The 19,754-nt window shown below is 38.3% G+C and overlaps 1 protein-coding gene across 1 annotated transcript in view; it reads left to right on the forward strand.

Annotated features, from left to right (window-relative positions):
• Window positions 1-16,127, forward strand: part of SPAG17 (sperm associated antigen 17) — a gene marked incomplete at both ends in the record, with an annotated part of 215,536 nt that extends 199,409 nt beyond the window's left edge. The window contains 5 exon segments of the mRNA XM_082833052.1: window positions 821-957; window positions 8,339-8,523; window positions 10,502-10,562; window positions 13,158-13,292; window positions 15,972-16,127. Coding sequence (XP_082689178.1) covers window positions 821-957; window positions 8,339-8,523; window positions 10,502-10,562; window positions 13,158-13,292; window positions 15,972-16,127 — 674 coding nt within the window.
• Between the last annotated feature and the right edge of the window lie 3,627 nt (window positions 16,128-19,754).

Raw genomic sequence — 19,754 nt, forward strand, 5'->3', positions numbered from 1 at the left:
GAAGTATGTGTGCTGGGAGTGGGTGTGGAGGTGGGCAATGGGGAGAATGCTCAGCATACAAAGATTACAATTACCATTACCTTCAGCTCAGAGGACTTTATGAGAACTAAGTGAGATGCTGTATGTAAAAACATGCATGTGGTGCTTGCCTGCAGACAGTGGACACTCAGATATTGGTTCCCTTCCCTTTCCTCTCTTGATGACTTAAATTCAAGAAAGGATGTTTAAATATGCTGATCTAAAACACAATTCTTATTAAACCCCCTGGATATTTGGAAAAATACATAAAATTGCCAGCTGTGTAGATTATCTGCTTTTGCTCCCTCCTTCACCAACTTTAGTGATCTGGGGATTTGATTCCTTGGCTTAATTTATCTATGATTACTACACCACTTTTTCGAACTATAAATCTACTAGTTGAAACAAAGAAATTCTTAAGATTTTTTTCCTCATTAGTTTTAAGAAATCTTTGAGAGTCAACATTTTCTCGAACTGTGCCTTGTTGATTTACAGGCAAGTCACTCCATTTCTTAGCATCTGATTTTTCTCATTTATTGAAAAGAAGGTGATGCGAATAGCATCTGCCCTGCCCATCTCATAGGATTGTTGTGAAGACTAATTTTAGGTAAAATCTCTTTGTAAAATGCAAAGATAGAACACTAGAATGAATAAAAGCCTTTATTCCTGTAAATAAGCTCTTTAAGAAGGAAAGAAGAAAATTTTCCCAAGTCGGTTCTGTGTTCTTCTATGCTCTGGTATGATCTTGAATGTCTTTGGAAGCAACGTCCACGTGGTGTAATTTCAGTGTTCTCTCTAACAGAACCAGAATCGTGTGTGCCTCTGAAAATTCCAACCCAGTCACTGCTGCAGGATGTGGCAGGACAAGCAAGAAAAGAGAAAGTGAGGCTACCTCACTATTTGCTGAGTTCCAAGCCCAAGTCTCAACCTCTCAAAAAGGTAAAACAGACAGGGGAAGAAATTTCCCAGAGCCAGTGAGCGTTTTATATATTCCTGGTTGATTGAGGCCATTGATTTCCAGCCACTGTGTACTACTATTTAATATGAGAACCATCTCAACATGAATCCCTTCAGGTCACACAGAGATAAACCAGGGCAGTGCTTCGCTGGAGCCCGCTTATATACACTCATGAGAGAAACTTTATGAGCCAGCTGTTAAATCGTCATTAGCTTGCAGTCAGCCACGCTGGGAGTTCTTATGCCATAGAAATCGGCAAATGCTACTGATAAAGGCTCTTTTCTGAGAGCCGGTTTACCAGCACACTGTTGGCTGAGGGGGTCATTGGGCACCCTTCTCATGACTCTTAGGATAAAATCCAGATGACCTAGCATGACTCCAAGGCATGGCTCCATTTGCTTCTCTACCCTCACCTTGTCTCAAACTCACTACACTTCACCCATTGTGGACTTCTCTTAGTTCTTTAAAAGCACCAAGCTCCTCCCTCAGAGCCCCTAAGATTAAGATTCCATCTCAGTACTGTGGTAAAGGTTTCCTTGAGCCCACCAATCAAGCTTTGGTAGTTACCCTTTAGAAATTTCATGGCACACTGTGTTCATTACCATCAGAGAAGGTATTGCAGTGTATATAAGTGACATGTGATAGAAGTGCTTCTCAAACTTTAATGTGCATGTGAGTTATTTGGGGACTTTGTTAAAATATAGATTCCGACTTATTGGCTCTGGTGTGGGGCCCGAAATTCTGCAGTTTTAACAGGCTCCCAGGTGAGGTCAGGAAATAACAGCATAGGGCAATAGCTCTCAAAGCATGATTACCTGACTGGCAGCATTGGCAACACCTGAGACCTTCTTATAAATGCAGATTCATGGGCCCCATCCCAGATGTACCGATGGAGAAACTCTAGGGTTGGAGTCAGCAATTTGTGTCTTAAGGAGTCCTCAGAAGACTGTGCTCCTCTCCAGAGCAGGTTTTCTTTATCTTTGTAGACACTTGCCCTCCCCACCTACCTACTCTCTACTCCACCCCATCCCAGACTTACTAATGGAGAAACTCTGGGAGTGCAGTCAGCAGTTGGTGTCTTAACCAGTCCTCCAGGTAGTTCTGGTGGGAGCTAAAGTTTGATCATCACTGGCACAGAAGAAAGAGTACAAACTTTAGAATCAGACAAACTTGAGTTTGAAACTTAGGCACGTAACACTTGAGCAAGTTATCTGTCTTTCAGTTCTCTGAACTTGAGCTTCTTTATCCTTAAAACAAAGCCTAAAATACTTCCTTACAGTGCTGTGGTAAGGATTACATAGACCATAAATGTTCATTTCCTCTCCCAACCAAGCAGTTATTTTTTTCTGGTGACGGAGTCTTTTCTTTTTTCTTTCTTTTTTTTTTTTTTTTTTTTTGTGGTACACGGGCCTCTCATTGTTGTGGCCTCTCCCGTTGCGGAGCACAGGCTCCGGACGCGCAGGCTCAGCGGCCATGGCTCACGGGCCCAGCCGCTCCGCGGCATGTGGGATCATTCCAGACGAGGGCACGAATCCGTGACCCCTGCATCGGCAGGCAGACTCTCAACCACTGCGCCACCAGGGAAGCCCCCTAAATGAATTTTTTAAGGCTTCTAGTGATTCTCACCATTTCTCTTTGGGAACTCTCCAGATTTTGCTCCTTATATCCTTATATTCTTTTTTTTTTTTTTTTTTTTTTTTTTTTTTGCGGTACGCAGGCCTCTCACTGTTGTGGCCTCCCCCGTTGCGGAGCACAGGCTCCAGACGCACAGGCTCAGCGACCATTGCCCACTGGCCCAGCCGCTCCGCGGCATGTGGGATCCTCCCGGACCGGGGCACGAACCCGTGTCCCCTGCATCGGCAGGCGGACTCTCAACCACTGTGCCACCAGGGAAGCCCCTCACTGTGGTTTTGATTGGCATTACCTGCTGATTAGTTATTGCTGAGCATCTTTTCATGTGTCTGTTGGCCATCTGTATGTCTTCTTTGAAAAAAATCTATTGAGGTCCTCTGGCCAGTTTTTAATTGGGTCGTTTGGCTTTTTGATGTTGCGTTGTTTGAGTTTTTTGTATGTTTTTATGCTAAGCATCTGTTCATGTTGTCTGTTGGCCATCTTTATGTCTTTGATAAAAATCTTACTCAGGTCCTCTGACCATTTTTTAATTGGATTGTTTGGTTTTTTGATGTTAAGCTGTTTGAGTTTTTTGTATATTTTGGTTATTAACCCCTTATCAGATATATTGTTTGCAAATATCTTTTCCCATTCAGTAGTCTGCCTTTTCATTTTGTTGATAGTTTCCTTCATGGTGCAACAAGTTTTTTAGCTTGATGTAGTCTCATTTGTTTATTTTTGCTTTTGTTTCCCTTGTGTGAGGAAACAGATCCAGAAAAGTTACTAAGATTGATGGCAAAGAGCATACTGCTTATGTTTTATTCTAGTTTTATGGTTTCAGGTCTTACATTTAAGTATTGAATACATTTTGAGTATTTTTGTATATGGTGTGAGAAAGTAGTCCAGTTTGATTATTTTGCATGGAGCTGTCCTGTTTTCCCAACACCATTTATTGAAAAGGCTATCTTTTCCCCATTGTAATTCTTGCCTCCTTTGTCATAGATTGACTAACCATAAAAGCATGAGTTTATTTCTGAGCTCTCTATTCTGTTCCATTGATCTATGTGTCTCTTTTTATGCCAGTACCATACTGTTTTGATTACCATAGCTCTGTAGTGTAGTTTGAAATTAGAGAGCATGATACCTCCAGCTCTGTTCTTTCTCAAAATTGCTTTTGTGTTTCCATACAAATTTTAGAATTAAATCATCTAGTTATATTTGATCTGGTTCTGTGAAAATTGCCTTTGGTATTTTGATTGGGATTGCATCAAATCTGTAGATTGCCTTGGATAGTATGGTCATTTTAACAATATTCTTTCAATCCATGAATACAGTATATCTTTCCATTTATTTGTGTCATCTTCAATTTCTTTCATCAGTGTCTTATAGTTTTCAGAGTACAAGTCTTTTACCTCTTTGTTTACATTTATTCCTAGGTATTTTATTCTTTTTGATGCAATTGTAAATGGGATTGTTTACTTAATTTCTCTTTCTGATAGTTCATTATTAGTGTATAAAAATGCAACAGATGCAGATATCTGTATATTAATTTTATAACATTCAACTTCACTGAATTAAGTTATCAGTCCTAATAGTGTGTGATTTTTTTCTAGATTCTACCAGTAACATTTTATTATACTTGCATTATCACATATCTATCCTTATATCTATCCATTAATCCATCTTGTTTTGGGTGCACTTCAAAGTAAATTGCAGAGATTACTACATTTATCCCTAAATATTCTAACATACATATCACTAAGTAGAGTTCAATATTTGTTTATATTTTTCCTTTGATCTATAATATACATACATACAATAAAATGCACAAATTTTAAGCATGTATTTGCTGAGTTTTGATAAATGCATATACTCATGTAACTCAAATTCTTATTAAGATATGGATCATTACCAAGTTCTAATAGTTTTTTGGTAACATCTTTAGGATTCTTTATATATAGTATCATGTCGTCTGCAAATAGTGACAGTTTAACTGCTTCCATTTCAATTTGGAGTCCTTTTATTTTGTTTTCTTGTCTGATTGCTGTGGCTAAAACTTCCAGTACTATGTTGAATCAAAGTGGCAAGAGTGGACATCCTTTTCTTGTTGCTGATCTTAGAGGAAATGCTTTCAGCTTTTTATCATTGAGTATGATGTTAACTGTGGGCTTGTTATATATGGCCTTTATTATGTTGAGGCATGCTCCCTCTATACTCACTCTGTTAAGATTTTTTATCATAAATGTAGATGTTGAATTTTGCCAAAAGCTTTTTTGCATCTTTTGAGATGATCATAAAATTTGATATACCACTTGATCATGATGTTTGAGTGTTTTAATGTATTTCTGAATATAGTTTCCCAATACTTTATTGAAGATGTTTGTATCTATGTTTATCAATGATATTGATATATAATTTTCTTTTTATGGTATCTTTGTCTTGTTTTGGCATCAGATTTATGACAGCCTCATAGAATGAGTTCAGAAGCATTCCTTCCTCTTCAATTTTTTAAAATAGTTTGAGAATGGTAGGTGCTACCTCTTCTTTAAATGTGTGGTAGAATTCACCTGTGAAGCCATCTGGTCCTGGACTTTTGTTGGAATTTTTTAAATTACTAATTAAGTTTCATTACTGGTAATCAATCTGTTCATATTTTTTATTTCTTCTTAATTCAGTTTTAGGAGATTATGTTTTTAGAAATTTATCCATTTCTTCTAGGTTGTACATTTTATTGGCATATAATTGTTTGTAGTAATCTCTCATGGTCCTTTTTATTTCTGTGGTGTTGATTGTAACTTCTCTTTCATTTCTGATTTTATTTATTTGGGCGCCCTCTCTCTTTTCTTGATGAGTCTGGCTAAAGGCTTTTTTTTGTTTATCTTTTCAAAGAACTAGCTCTTAGTTTCATTGGTCTTTGTATTGGTTTTTTGGTCTATATTTCACTTATTTCCATTCTCATCTTTATTATTTCTTTCCTTCTCCTAACTTTGGGTTTTGTTTATTCTTCTCTTTCTAGTTCCTTTAGATGTAAGGTTAGGTTGTTTATTTGAGATTTTTCTTATTTCCTGAGTTAAGCTTTTATCGCTATAAACTTCCCTCTTAGAATGGCTTTTGCTGTGTCCCATAGGTTTGGATCATTGTGTGGTTGTTATCTGTCTTTAGGTATTTTTTCCTGTTTGATTTCTGCAGTGATCCATTGGTTGTTTAGTAACATGTTGTTTAGCCTCTACATGTTTGTGTTTTCTGCAGTTTTTTCCTGGTAGTTGATTTCTAATCTCATAGTGTTGTGGTTGGAAAAGATGCTTGATATGATTTCAGTCTTCTCCAGTTCATTAAGACTTGTTTTGTGGCCTATTATATGATCTATCCTGGAGAATGTTCCATGTACACTTGAAAAGAATGTGTATTCTACTGTTCAGGGATAAAATGTTCTGTATGTATCTATTAAGTCCATCCACTATAACTTGTCATATAGGCCAGTATTTCCTTATCGATTTTCTGTCTGGATGATCTGTCCGTTGATGTAAGTGGTATTAAAGTTGCCTACTATTATTATATATTATTATGTAACTGTGAATTTCTCCCTTTATGTCTGTTAATATTTGTTTATATATTTAGGTGCTCCTATGTTGTGTTCATATGTATTTACAATTGTTATATCTTCTTGTTGGATTGATCCCTTCATCATTATATAATGTCCTTCTGTGTCTCTTGTTACAGTCTTTGTTTTAATATCTACTTTTTCTGATATAAGTATTGCTACCTGGGCTTTCTTTTTGTTTTCAGTTACATGGAATGCCTTTTCCCATCCCTTCACTTTCAGTCTGTGTGTGTCTTTAGATATGAAGTGAGTCTCTTGTAAGCATCATATATATGGGTCTTGATTTTTATCCATTAAGCCACTCTCTGTCTTTTGATTGGAGCATTTAGACCATTTACACTAACGTAATTATTGATAGGTATGTACTTATAGACCTTTTGTTAATTGTTTTCATGTTGTTTTTGTAGTTCTTTTTTGTTCCTTCTTCTTTTAGACTCTTCCCTTGTGATTTGATTACTATCTTTAGTGTTATGTTTGGATTCCTTTCTCTTTTTTGTGTGTGTATCCATTACAGGTTTTTGGTTTGTGGCTATCGTGAGGTTCATATATAACAACATATAATCATATATATGATTATTTTAAGTTGGTAATGTCCTAAGTTTGAATAAATTCTAACAACTCTTCATCTTCCCCCCACACACATTTAATGTTTTTGATGTCATATTTTACATCTTTTTGTTTTGAATATCCCTTAACTACTCATTGTGGATATATATAATCTTATGCATTTGTCTGTTGACCTTCTGTCCTGCTGGCTTTATAAGTGGTTGATCTACTACCTTTACTGTATGTTTGCCTTTACTAGTGAAATTTTTCCTTGCATAATTTTTGTATGTCTAGTTGTGGCCTTTTCTTTTCTGCTTAGAGAAGTCCCTTTAGCATTTCTTGTAAAGCCAGTTTAGTGGCGTTGAACTCTTAGCTTTTTATCTCTCTTTCAAACATGAATGGTAACCTTAACAGGTAGAATATTCTTGGTTGTATGTTTTTCCCTTTCATCACTTTGAATATATCATGCCACTCCCTTCTAGTCTGCACAATTTCTGCTGAAAAGTCAGCTGATGGTCTTATGGTATTCCCTTGTACATAACTAGTTGCTATTCTCTTGCTTCTTTAAGATTCTCTCTTTATCTTTAATTTTTCCATTTTAATTGCCATTTTAATTTCATTTAATGTGTCATGGTGTGGACCTTTTTGAGTTAATCCTGTTTGGGACTCTCTGTGATTCCTGGACCTGAATGTCTGTTTTCTTTCCCAGGTTAGGGAAGTTTTCAGCTATTATTTCTTCAAGTAAGTTCTCTGCCCCTTTCTCTCTCCATCTGGGTCCCCTATTTGCAAATGTTAGTATGCTTGATATTGTCCCAGAGGTCTCTTAAACTGTCTTCATTTTTTTAAATTGTTTTTTCTTTTTTCTGTTCAGCTTAGGTGATTTTTTACTACTGTCTCATCCATTCCTCTGATCCATTGCTGATCAATTCCTCTGTATCACCTAATCTGCTGTTGATTCCTTCTAGTGCAGTTTTTATTTCAGTTATTGTATTCTTCAGCTCTGTTTGGTTTTTCATTTTTCTAACTTTTTGTTGAAACTTTCACCATATTCATTCATTTTTCTCCTGAGTTTAGTGAGCATCTTTATGATAATTATCTTGACTCTTTACTGGCCGGATTGCTTACCTCCACTTTGTTTAGTTCTTTTTCTGAAGTTATGTGTTGTTCCTTTGTTTGAAACATATTCTTCTGTCTCCTCATTTTTCCCAGTTCTCTGTGTTTATTTCTAATGTTGGTTACATTGCCCAATCTTGGAGAAGTAGCCTCGTGTAGAAGCTGTCCCATGGGCCCAGCAGCATGCTCCCCTCTGGTCACCAGAGCTGTGTAGTCAAGGGATGCCCTTATGTGGGCTGCAGGTGCCTTTCTGTTGTGGTAGGGCCTACTACTGTGGGCATGCTGGGGGCAAAGCTGGCTTTGACTTGGTTGGCTGCAAGGCCTTGCCTTGTGCAATGGCTGTAGGCTGGCTGGAGGGCAGGGTAAGCTTCTTGAATGCTTTGCTGCATGGTCTAGTCAGGGGATGTGTGGGGTCAGAGTCTTTTTATTATCTTGAGAATGCAAAATAGAACCATTTTATTATGCTTTATTGCTTTTTTTCTCAATGCAAGGTGCAAGATTCTGTTGCAGGAAGAGTGAAAACATCCTCTATTGCATCTGCTGCCATTAATAATGTAAATTCATCCCCCTTTGGATTCCATCTTCTCCCGCCCTCAGTGACGTTTGGAGTGCTCGAAGAAGGACACACCTATGCAACCACTGTAAAGCTCAAGAATGTTGGAGTAGACTTCTGCAGGTGAGGCCAAGTCTCCAAGTGTATGCTCAGATCACCTTCCCCTACTCTGTGACTTTTCTTTGGTTGCCTACATCAGTGAATGTTTATTGAACTGAATTGTAATTACACTCGAACTCTTGAATCTTAACATCATTCATTCAATCATTTACTCACTAATTCATCCATTCATTCATTATTCAACAAATTAGTACTTACCAAGCCTCAACTATAGAGTAGGTATTTCTTTGCCTTTCCATTAATTTTTATCCATACTTTGGTTAGAAGCACCTCAAGACCTGATCTGTACTAGCAAAAAATGAAAGGGAAGTTGTACAAGTGTTACAATAACTAATACACAAAACAATAACTAATGCACAAAACTTGAAAGTCTATTTCTCAAATCTACCACCAACTATAATACCAGCTAACATTGGTTGGCACTTTGTGATCTAAACATGATTTTAATTACATTAATTCTGCATAATTGAGGCAAAAAGGAAAAAAAATTAACCCTTAATCATCAGGGTCATTTTGACTCTGATGATGTGACTTGGAATTATAAACAAGTACCTTAACTCACAGCCTGTACTCCGAATAGAAAATATACTGTATCTGGCATTAAGTGACAAGAAAGTCACCTTAGCCCTTCATTTTCGGATCAAAACCAATAGAATTTTAGAGTGTGTAGAACCTTAGAGACTATTATATAAAGGAACAAACTGAGTAACTTGTTTTAAGGTCTTGTAGGCTGCAGCAAGGGTAGATCTCAGATCTCCTGAGTACCAGCTCATTGGAGCACCTTGCTTTATCAACACAGCTGTGGTCACTGCTTCTTGTGGGAGATCAGTCCTTCCCACTGGGTCAATATACCATGTATCTATGCCAAGACAACTCCCAATCACAAAATCTCCTCTATACTATTTTGAATTAAGCTTCAGGATTATGTCGAGTTTTTTCCCCCATAAAAATGGGATACATGTTTATTTCAAGTGCAGAGTTATTCTCAGGGTCAGTAGCAAGTTTGAGAATGTTTGTGATTCTAAATTCAGGATTGGAAGTCAGATGGAGCAAAGCTACAGGAGCATCTGATTGAAAAGATCACCGTCCCATTTTAATTGAGGTGAATTCTCAACTTCAGGAATCACATTTACTTCCTCACAAACAACCTGATGAGGGACCCAAGCCGCCAGATCAGACATTATTGTTTATTTAGGTTGTTGCCACAAAGTGGGTAGGGAGAAATGGAGAGTCAACCTCAAACAAATTAAAACCACCCATGCAGACCCTGTGTGTCCAGTACAGACTTTCAGTTTTATAGATTTCAGTCCTCAGCTTGTTCAACTCAGCCACCACAGGGCAGACAGCAAAGTGGCTGGTAGAGGGAGTGGAGTAGATGGAGGTAGGCTTCCCTTGGCATTTTAATTTACTCCAGGTCTTTAACCTTCGGGCAGAACCCACAAACCACAGGAAGTAGAAGAGATCAATAGGCACCACGTGTGAGCACCGGGCTTTTCAAGTTCACCAACATTTTCTGAGCCTTTCCTGTTTCTCTTCTCCCCAAACTTGCAAACCCCATACCATGGCAGAGAAAGACTGGCTTCCATGCTCTGCTGCTTTCCAAAGGAGCCTTTATTCTTCAGCTTAATGGCCTGGCAGTCAGTATGTGTGTTCACGCTGGCAGCTACACTGCAGTGCACGCGCCAGCCAAACCTTCGCCACCTTCTGCCCAGACCCGAGCTGCTCATCAGCATCCGATAACAAAGGGTTGAAACTCAGGTTGGAGTCAGTTTGACGCTGATGAAAACTGTCGGAAAGGCAGTTGTGAAACAGGCCCCAGATTCTTTTTCCAACTGGATATTGGGTTGTTTTTCTACTAGTCTGGACCCCTTGCTCCTGTGTAGGGAATATTAACACCTTTCTGGTTTTATTACTTCCCAGTTCATTCGTGCTCATGTTTTTCATTATGGCATCAATTTATTCCCATCTTTTTTCCTGGTAGGTTTAGGGTGAAGCAGCCCCCACCCAGCACAGGACTGAAAGTGACTTACAAACCTGGGCCTGTAAGTCCTATGTGCTATCTGTTGTGTGTGTCCACGTGTGTGCGTACAGATATGTATATGTTTCCAGTCAAGTGATTTTTAAGTCGTTCTACCTGTTTCAGTTTAAACCATGTTTAAGTCTACTTTTTCTAGTATCATAAACAAAAGATTCCTGGTATTGGTTCAACATCTGGCTTGATGTCACTTACTTCATGTAACAACCATGAGCAGATCTGTGTGTAAATAGAGTTAAACTTCCAGCTATGGAACCATTTCTGAAGTTCACTTCACTTGTCCCAATACTGCAGTTCTATACTGTTGTCTGAAAATACCTTTTAAAACATTAAATACGATTTAACATGCACTTGGTAAACTGATTACCTAAAGATATCCTGTGACAAATCCTTCTGCAAAGTGAAAAATCACTTGAAAAACAAATATTTCATTGTTTACATTTTATGTAAATCTGGTTTGTTCTCTTGGTATTTGTCAGAGAATATTAGTTAATAACATATTAAGAAATAGTAGTATATTTAAAGTCACCATCTGTCTCATTTCTCCAAAAATCTCTGAAAATACAAATTTTAATATGTCAATCTGTTTTGATTTTATTTGATACATTCCCCCAAATAAGGTGTTTAGTATAAAATGTGTATACTGCCACTTACTTCACATTAGAATTTCAGAAGTGTAGTATGTTATAAACAAAAGGTTGTCTCAAAAGATAACAAAAATCACACTTTCAATCTTAACTTTTATTTCTTGGTCAGTATATCATCTTGCTGCTTTAACACGCCTTTCATTTCAGTCAACAAGCTCTGAGTTCCTCCCATATGCCAGTGATAGTGCCGGGTACAGGGGATGTTAAAGATGAGTGAGACACATAAGGAGCTTACAGAGCAGGACACATGGTGGGCACTCGAGAGATGTGTGATTGAGTGACAGATGATGTGAGGAAGCCACAGTTGTTATACGTTGACACAGAAGCATCGGTTGGCTATAGTGCAAAGAAAGTTGGCTTCTTGTCCTGGCTATGCTACCAAGCAGCTCAGTGATGTTTTTGGTTAATTAATCCTCTGCACCTTGCTTTCCTCGTCTATAAAAGAAGGAGCTTAGACTGATCACTTCTTAGCCCTCTTCCAGTTCCAGTATCTTATGATCTATATAAAATTGTAGTACGCAGGCTGCAATTTCCAAACAGAAATACATTTTGGGATTAGATCCACTAATTCATGAGTACCTCTCCAAGACAATGCATCATTGTACTGTGTCAAAGTTTCAGAATCTTCACAACATAATGCAAAAACAGTTAAAGCAAGCTTTTCTCCCACTGTTCTGGGAAGTTAGCAAATCTTTTTCATTTAAAGTAGGGATTAGCCAAAAGCCAAACAAACGACTGCTGGACGAACGTTTATATGTACTAAAAACCCAGCTTGTATTCTTTGAAGCTCACTCTATACTGTTTGTTATTTTTTTTTTTTTCTTTTTGATAGTAGGTTTTGGCTCTGGCAAAGAATGTAACCTCTAGACTTCTCCATATCTAAATCTCACCACTGTTCATCTTGGTTCGTTGCCAACAGTGAATGAATGTACTCCAAGCCTGGGTAAACCTGTGTGATAACAGTTCTCCAGCTGCCCTTGTGCAGAATGTCATCATTCCCCAGCCCTGCTCTGGTTGTTGGGCTTGGAGGGCTAAGGGCTTGGGTCTCAAAACAGAGCTGTTGGATACTCTCCAGTGTGCAGATAGATGCTCACAAGCACACTGTTGAAAAAACTGAAACATTTTTCAATTCTATTATTTATAAAACTCTATTGAAGAAAAAAATTCCATTCGTACCTAACTGCTTTCCATGTGGTAGTTTCTTCTGATTTATTTTTTCCAGATAACTGTTCTCAAGTCTGCTTTTTAACCCACCTCCTAGAGAGGCAGCTTAGAAACATAAACAGCTCTTTCTTTCCTGGCTAGTGTTCTTTTCAAGGAGCAAGGCAAGAAGCCTATTCCTTGCTGTGTTTCTTCTTCTTTATGTATCAGGTTTCTTTTTTGTTGGTACAGACCTCGTCCATGTAGCTTTCGGATCTAAGCAGTTTGGTATTTAAACTAATTCTATCTCCCTCTACTGGCTTTGCCACATTGCAGGTCCTACATTAGGAATACTCTAAACCAAGGGGCAGGGCAGGGGAATTGTGGGATTCATCCAGTCTCTTAGATTAAATTTAAGATGAAACATATTTTTCTTAGATTAAATTTATCTTTATCTACAAGGATGACAATAAATAGAAACTTGCTACTGATATTCAAGAAATAGCACAGTTACAGACATCATGAAAGTTTGCCCTCCAGCATCCTGGCATTTAGTTTCCTTATGCTGTTTCCTAAATAGCACTTGATGTTCTCCTTCAGCAATTTTTCCTGGGTCCCGCTTACTCAATGGAATTCAACCTAACTAATCCATGAAGTAATTCTTCTAAATGCTAGAACAGCAATCATTCATTTGTGCCAAATTTATAGATGAGGAAACAAGATTAGAGAGTTTGAGTAACTTGCCCAAAGTCATGTTAAAAATCAAGATTTGAACTCATACATGTCTGATTCTAAAGCTACATTGTGTCTTATAGGTGGCTGCTGGTTTGCAGGCAGAACTGAAAGTGGAGTTATTTGCCATGGCTTTTGGAGAGGATGGTGCCAAGGGATCAGCACACATCTTTCACAATATAGAGATTATGACTGAGCATGATGTCCTGTTCTTACCTGTGGAAGCAAATATCCTTTAAAGTTCAATTTGAGTAGTCATATATAGTGCAAAAATTACATTTGAGCAAGGAGAATTCAAAATGCTATTTTCTAATCCCCTCACATCTGCACTCGGTAGCTTCATTTATTCTATTTTTAAAATCAGAGTTAAATTTCTTAGGACAAAGACTTGTATCTTCTTTCATCTTTGAAAGCATCTAGCAAAGTGCCTAACATAGTACATGTGACTGTAAGTTGGATAAATCTCAATATTATTGGCCATCTATGGGGTATCAGACAATCAGAATTTTTTAAAAAAGCAAGTCTTTGTCATTAAAAAAACACAACAACTTGTAATCTTGTTGGGGGATAGGAGATACCTTATTGTAGAAGTTGAATGGACATACACTGAATTACAATACATTCCTTCATACTGGTGTCTCTTGCAGATAGAATATACAGATATCGAGAACCTATTATATGCAAGGTACTGTATGAAATATTTTATCAAATATAAAAATGAAAATTGGACTCTATCCTAAAAGACTTACATAGTTGGTAGCAGAAATAAAGTTTTCACACTTGATTCCTATATTGTACTCCAACAGCATGAATCATATGCTACTTTGCGTTACAGTTATATCTATTTGATATTTGAGCTGGGTCTTATAGAATGCAAAAACTTTTGATGAAAGGAGACTTAAACTAGGAAGAATGAACAAAAGTGTAGCAATAGGAAATCTCCAGGTGTTCAGAAGGGGAAGCAGGGAGTTCAATTTGTTGAGAGATTAGAGTATTAGTAATATAGTGGGAAAGTTGGTTGGAATCAAGTTATGGGAGATTTTTAATCCTTGGCTTGACTTTATTATATAAGCAACAGTGAATCATTGAAATTCTGATCCAATGGGTGATATAATCAGCATATCTTTATAAAAATGAATCCAGTGTTATTGTACAGGATATGCTGAAGGAGAAGAGTTACTGGATATGCAAAGAACCATTGGAAGGCTACATCAACAGGCCACGTGTAAGGACAAGAACTATAGTGTGGCAACTATAGTTGGGAAAGAGGGACGTGGATGAAAGACATTTGGCAGGGGGCACTGTAAAATCTAAGGTGTGACCCACTGAGAAAAGGAAGTAAGAGGACATAAGAGTTCACCTGCAAGGTTTGGGGCTCAGGTAATGAAACATGGAGACTCAGGAGTGGATCTCAATTGAACAGTCAGGGCTGGAGATATAATAATTTTAAGTGTCAGCTACAGAGGTGATGATAGAAGGTATGCGGAAGGAGAAGAAATGTGGAGTCTGTTTAGGGAGCAGGAGAAAAAAGAGGCACCAGTGGAGACAGAACAAGCAATTAGCAAAACATGAAATATCTCAAAGAATTTCAAGGGAACTATGGACACAGTTGACAGATGCTCTGGAGATATCAAGGAGACTGCGGATTTAAATAGGACCACTAGATTTGGTTGGGACAAAAACCAAACTGCAGAACGTGAAGAATGGCTGGGTGTTAAGAAAGCAGAAATATTGAGTATGGATACATTTTCAATTTAGTATTAAAGGAAACAGCAAGAGTATATGGTACCTGAGAGAGTACCTCAGGGAGGCAACAGGGAAAAGGAGAGATTTTCAGTTTAGTGTGTTTGTGGGCTGGAAAGAGCGGATCAGAAGAGAAACATTAGAAACATGAATGAGAGGACTGAACCAGCGGTATCCAAAAGAGGGCAAGAGAATAATCAAGAACAGGGCTGAAGTGTTAGTCTTGGCAAGGGAGAGAACAAAGATGGCTAAGGATCCAGACATTCTGAGGTGAAAGAAATTTAGGGGAACTTGTGTCAGATGACCTTGATTTCAATAGAAATGGAGTTGGATTCATTTGTTCATTCTTTCAAAGATCATAAGTTTTTCTAATGTGCTAGGCATTGGGGATACAGCAATGAACAAGAGACACACATTTCTGCCTTTATGTAAGCTTACATTCCAGTGGGAGGACAGACAATAGACAAAATAAGTGAACCATGGACTACAATGGTGATAAGTACAAGGGAGAAAATGTAAAGTAGGAAAGGAAGTATAGGGAGTGTTAAGGATTGCAGTTTACAGCAGGGTGGTCACGAAAGACCTCACTGGGAACAATTTTCCCCACTCTGGGAATTAAATCAAGTCCTCTTACATCCTCTTCACACAAGTTATTAGATGCTGATCCAGACTAACTGAATCCCTGTGGCTGATCACAGCAATTAAATAATTTTGCATTTATGTTAATGAAGTTTCTATTTCCTTGCTTATAGAGACCATCTGTCAGGCACAGAGAGATGGGGAAAAGAGTTTTATTAAATCCTTACTCTACTTCCAGTGACAATAATGATAGTTCATAGTCCATTTCCCAAGGCCTGTCCCCCTGCCCCTCCCCACCAAAAAACCATGAAATCTGGATGCTGATGTGGTCTGGGACCTGGTTATGGTGACTGATGGCACCTACAGAAAGGCCAGTCACCCTTAGCAGAAAACATACTCTAGGGTGAACAGAAGAAATTACAGGAGATCAATAGCCATCCTTCATCCCCTAAACCTGGCGTGCAGAATTTGCATTAGACAGAAAATACCTAAAATTGAGCTAAATGTGCTAGAGATTCTAAAATGTTATCTGAGTTTGCATGTACAAATAAATCATTTGTTCATGAAAGTAATAGTCCTTAATGGGTATTTTACCAGTTTTAACAAGCAGCAATTATGATAAGAGACCAAAAGATTTTCCCCAGGGAAAAGAAAATCCTATGGTCCAGAAGATTTCTACAGCTGCTTCCCCTGCACTTGGAGTCTTCATGTCCCGTAAAGTTTCTCATTAGGTGTCAGGTAAGTAACAAATTTGTAATTTGATTGTCATCCATTCAAACTTGAAGCCTTAGACCTTGCATTTGTTCCCATCTTCATACAGCCAGCAACCAATGAGCCACTTAGTCTGGTGGAATGAAAATATTTGTTTTTAATAATTATAACTACCCCTTCATAGTCATAAACTATCTCATCCTCATACTATCTACAAGATAGATATTTTTCCCACTTTATAAATAAGGAAACTGAGGCTCAGAGAATCCTGAAGAAGTAAAAATCTAACCTACTTCAATGTGATTCTAAAGTTCATTCTTTCAAGTGCTATTTTTGATGTTGATCGGACTCTCCAAAAAGCAAGGGTACAAACACAAACAGCAGGATGCCCTTTTGGACTTGAGAATTTACAGTTAGGCTAGCGGTTCTTAAATTTTTTGGACTCAAGACTCCTCATGTATTCTTAGAAACTATTGAGGATCCCAAAAACCTTTTGTTTATGTGGGTCATATTATCAATATTTACCAAGTTAGAATTAAAACTTGGAAAAACTTATAATTTATTTAAAAAATAAACCCAGTATATTACCATAAATAAATAGTTAATGAAAAATAACTTTTCCAAACAAAAATTAGTAAGAGTATTACATTTTTGCAAATCTTTTCAATGTCTGGCTTAATAGGACATAGCTGGATTCTCACATCTGCTCTGTATTCAATCTGTCACCATATCACACATCACATAGTCTCTGGAAAACTCCACTGTACACTCATGAGAGAAAAAGGCAAATAGCATCTTGCATTAGTTTCCTAGGGCTGCTGTAATAAATCTGTATTTGTGTCTCGAGGCTGCCATAACAAAGTACCGCAGACCAGGTGGCTTAAAACGATATTTATTCTCTGACAGTTTGGGGGGCCAGACATTTGAAATCAAGGTGGCAGCACGGTTGGTTCCTTCTGGAGGCTCTGAGGGAGAATTTGTTCTATGCCTCTTTCCTAACTTCTGGTGGTTGCCAGCAGTCCTTGGTGTTCCTTAGCTTATAACTCACTCTGATTTCTGCCTCTGTCCCCAATGGCATCCTTCCCTGTGTATTTCTATATGTCTCTCCTTATAAGAACAATAGTCATTGGTTTTAGGGGCTACTCTAATCTTGAATGACCTCATCTTAACTTGATTGCATCTGTAAAGTCCCTATTTACAAATAAGATCACATTCATAAGTCCTGGTAGACATGAGTTTTGTGGGGATAAACTCAGTACAGTCCACCCTCTGGTTCCCCAAAATTTATACCCATCTCACATGCAAAATGCACTCACTCCATCCCAGTATTTCCCAAAGTCTTCACCTATCATGGTGTCCTCTCCATCTATGGACTTGTGAAACTAGAAACAAGTTGTCAGCTTGCAAAATAGCATAAGACATTCCCATTCTAAAAGGAGAGAATGGAAAGAATAAAGGAGTCACTGATTTAAGTGTTTGCAGTGCAGCGGGGCAGATTTCCTAAGGTTTCAAAGCCTGAGCATAATTATGTGTGTCTTGATCTGCCCTCTGGGCCAGAGGCTTCACCAGCAGCCCCCTCTAGACCCACAGATGCCTTGTGGGCCCCACCCTCTCAGTTGTTAGCCTGGGACAGTCTTATCCTCTGGGCACCCCATTTCCTGCTTATAGAAGCCCAGAAGTCTGGCAGCCTTCCTTCATTTCTTGTCTCTGTCCGCCAGGCCAAGCAGGCAGTGTTTCTGCTGATAGAACATTCTCAAAAATCATCAGTCTTCATGGATATCAAGGAGATCCACGCCATTAGACGTGAGGGTTCTCCACAGGTCCTTCCTGGATAGTCTCACCTCTGTTCCTAGCTTCTGCTGAGATGGTTGATTATACTCATGGTCACAAATCTAATTTCTCCACTGGGTTTTCCAGCTGCACCCTTGATGAACGCTCCAGAGCATGCCTTAGCATTTCCTGCAATATGGACTGGCTGTGAATTTTCCAAATCATGTTCAGGTTCCTTTTTGCTGACCGTTTCCTTCCTCAGTTTACCCCTTTCCTCTTGTTTACTATAAGCAGCAAGAAACCAGGACACATCTTCCATGTTTTGCTTGGAAACGTCAGCTGGAAATCCAATTTCATTGTTTGTAAGTTCTACTTTTTACCCAAAAGCAGAACACAATGCAGCCAAGTTTTCTGCCATTTCGTAACAAGGATCACTTTTCCTCCACTGTCCAATAACATATTCATTTCCATCTGAGGTCCTAGCAAAATCACCTTTAATGTTCATATTTATACCAACATTCTATTCATGATGTAGGAATTCTCTAAGATGCTTAAAGTGTTCTTTACTTTCCCCATCACTTCCTTCTGAACCCTCACCAAAAGTGCTTTTACTGTCCATTATTTCTACCAACAACAGTCTCTTCAAGGTAATCTAGACTTTCTTCCATCATGTAGCTCAAAATTCTTCCCGGTTTCACCCATTACTTGATTCCAAAGCCACTTCCCTATTTTTAGGTATTTGCTATAGCAGTACCTCACTTCCTGGTACCACAATTTGTTATCAGTTTCCTGAGGCTGCCGTAACAAATGACCATACTGGGTGGCTTAAAACAATGGATATTTCTTCTCTTGCAGTTTAGGAGGTCTGAAACCATGGTATTAGAGTTTGTTCCTTCTGGAAGCACTGAGGGAATTTGTTCCATGCCTCTCTCCTAGTTTCTGGTGGTAGACAGAATCCTTGGTGTTCCTAGGGTTGTAGCTGCTGTCACTCAATCCCAATCTCTGCCTCTGCTGTCATGTGGCCTCCCCTCCCTGCGTGTCCTCACATGGCATTCTTTTTTTTTTTTTTACTTTTAATTTTACTGGAGTATAGATGTACAATGTGCTAGTTTCAGGTGTACAGAAAAGTGATTAAGTTATACATATACATATATTATTCTATTTTAGATTCTTTTCTCATATAGGTCATCACACAACATTGAATAGAGTTCCCTGTGCTATACAGCAGGTCCTTGTTGGCCATCTACCTTATATATAGTAGTGTATGTTTATCCCAAGCTCCTGATTTATCCCTCCCTGCCACATTTCCCCTTTGGAAACCATAAGTTTGTTTTGATATCTGTAAGTCTGCTTCTGTTTTGTAAATAAGTTCATTTGTATCATTTTTAAATTAATTCCACATGAGTGATATCGTATGATATTTCTGACTTAACTTCATTTAGGATGATAATCTCTCGGTTCATCCATGTTGCTGCAAATGGCATTATTTCATTATTTTTTACGGCTGAGTAATATTCCATTGTATATATGTACCACATCTTCTTTATCCATTCATCTGTCAATGGATATTTACGTTGCTTCCATGTCTTGGCTATTGTAAATAGTGCTGCAGTGAACACTGGGGTGCATGTATCTTTTTGAATTATGGTTTTCTCCAGATATATGCCCGGGAGTGGGACTACTGGATCATATGGTAGTTCTATTTTAGTTTTTTAAGGAACCTCCATACTGTTCTCCATAGTGGTGGTACCAACAGTGTAGGAGGGTTCCCTTTTCTCCACACCCTCTCCATCATTTATTGTGTGTAAACTTTTTGATGATGGACATTCTGACCAATGTGAGGCAGTACCTCATTGTAGTTTTGAGTTGCACTGCTC

The sequence above is a fragment of the Leucopleurus acutus genome (assembly GCF_964270905.1).
Source record: "Leucopleurus acutus genome assembly, chromosome: 2".
NCBI lineage: Eukaryota > Metazoa > Chordata > Mammalia > Artiodactyla > Delphinidae > Leucopleurus > Leucopleurus acutus.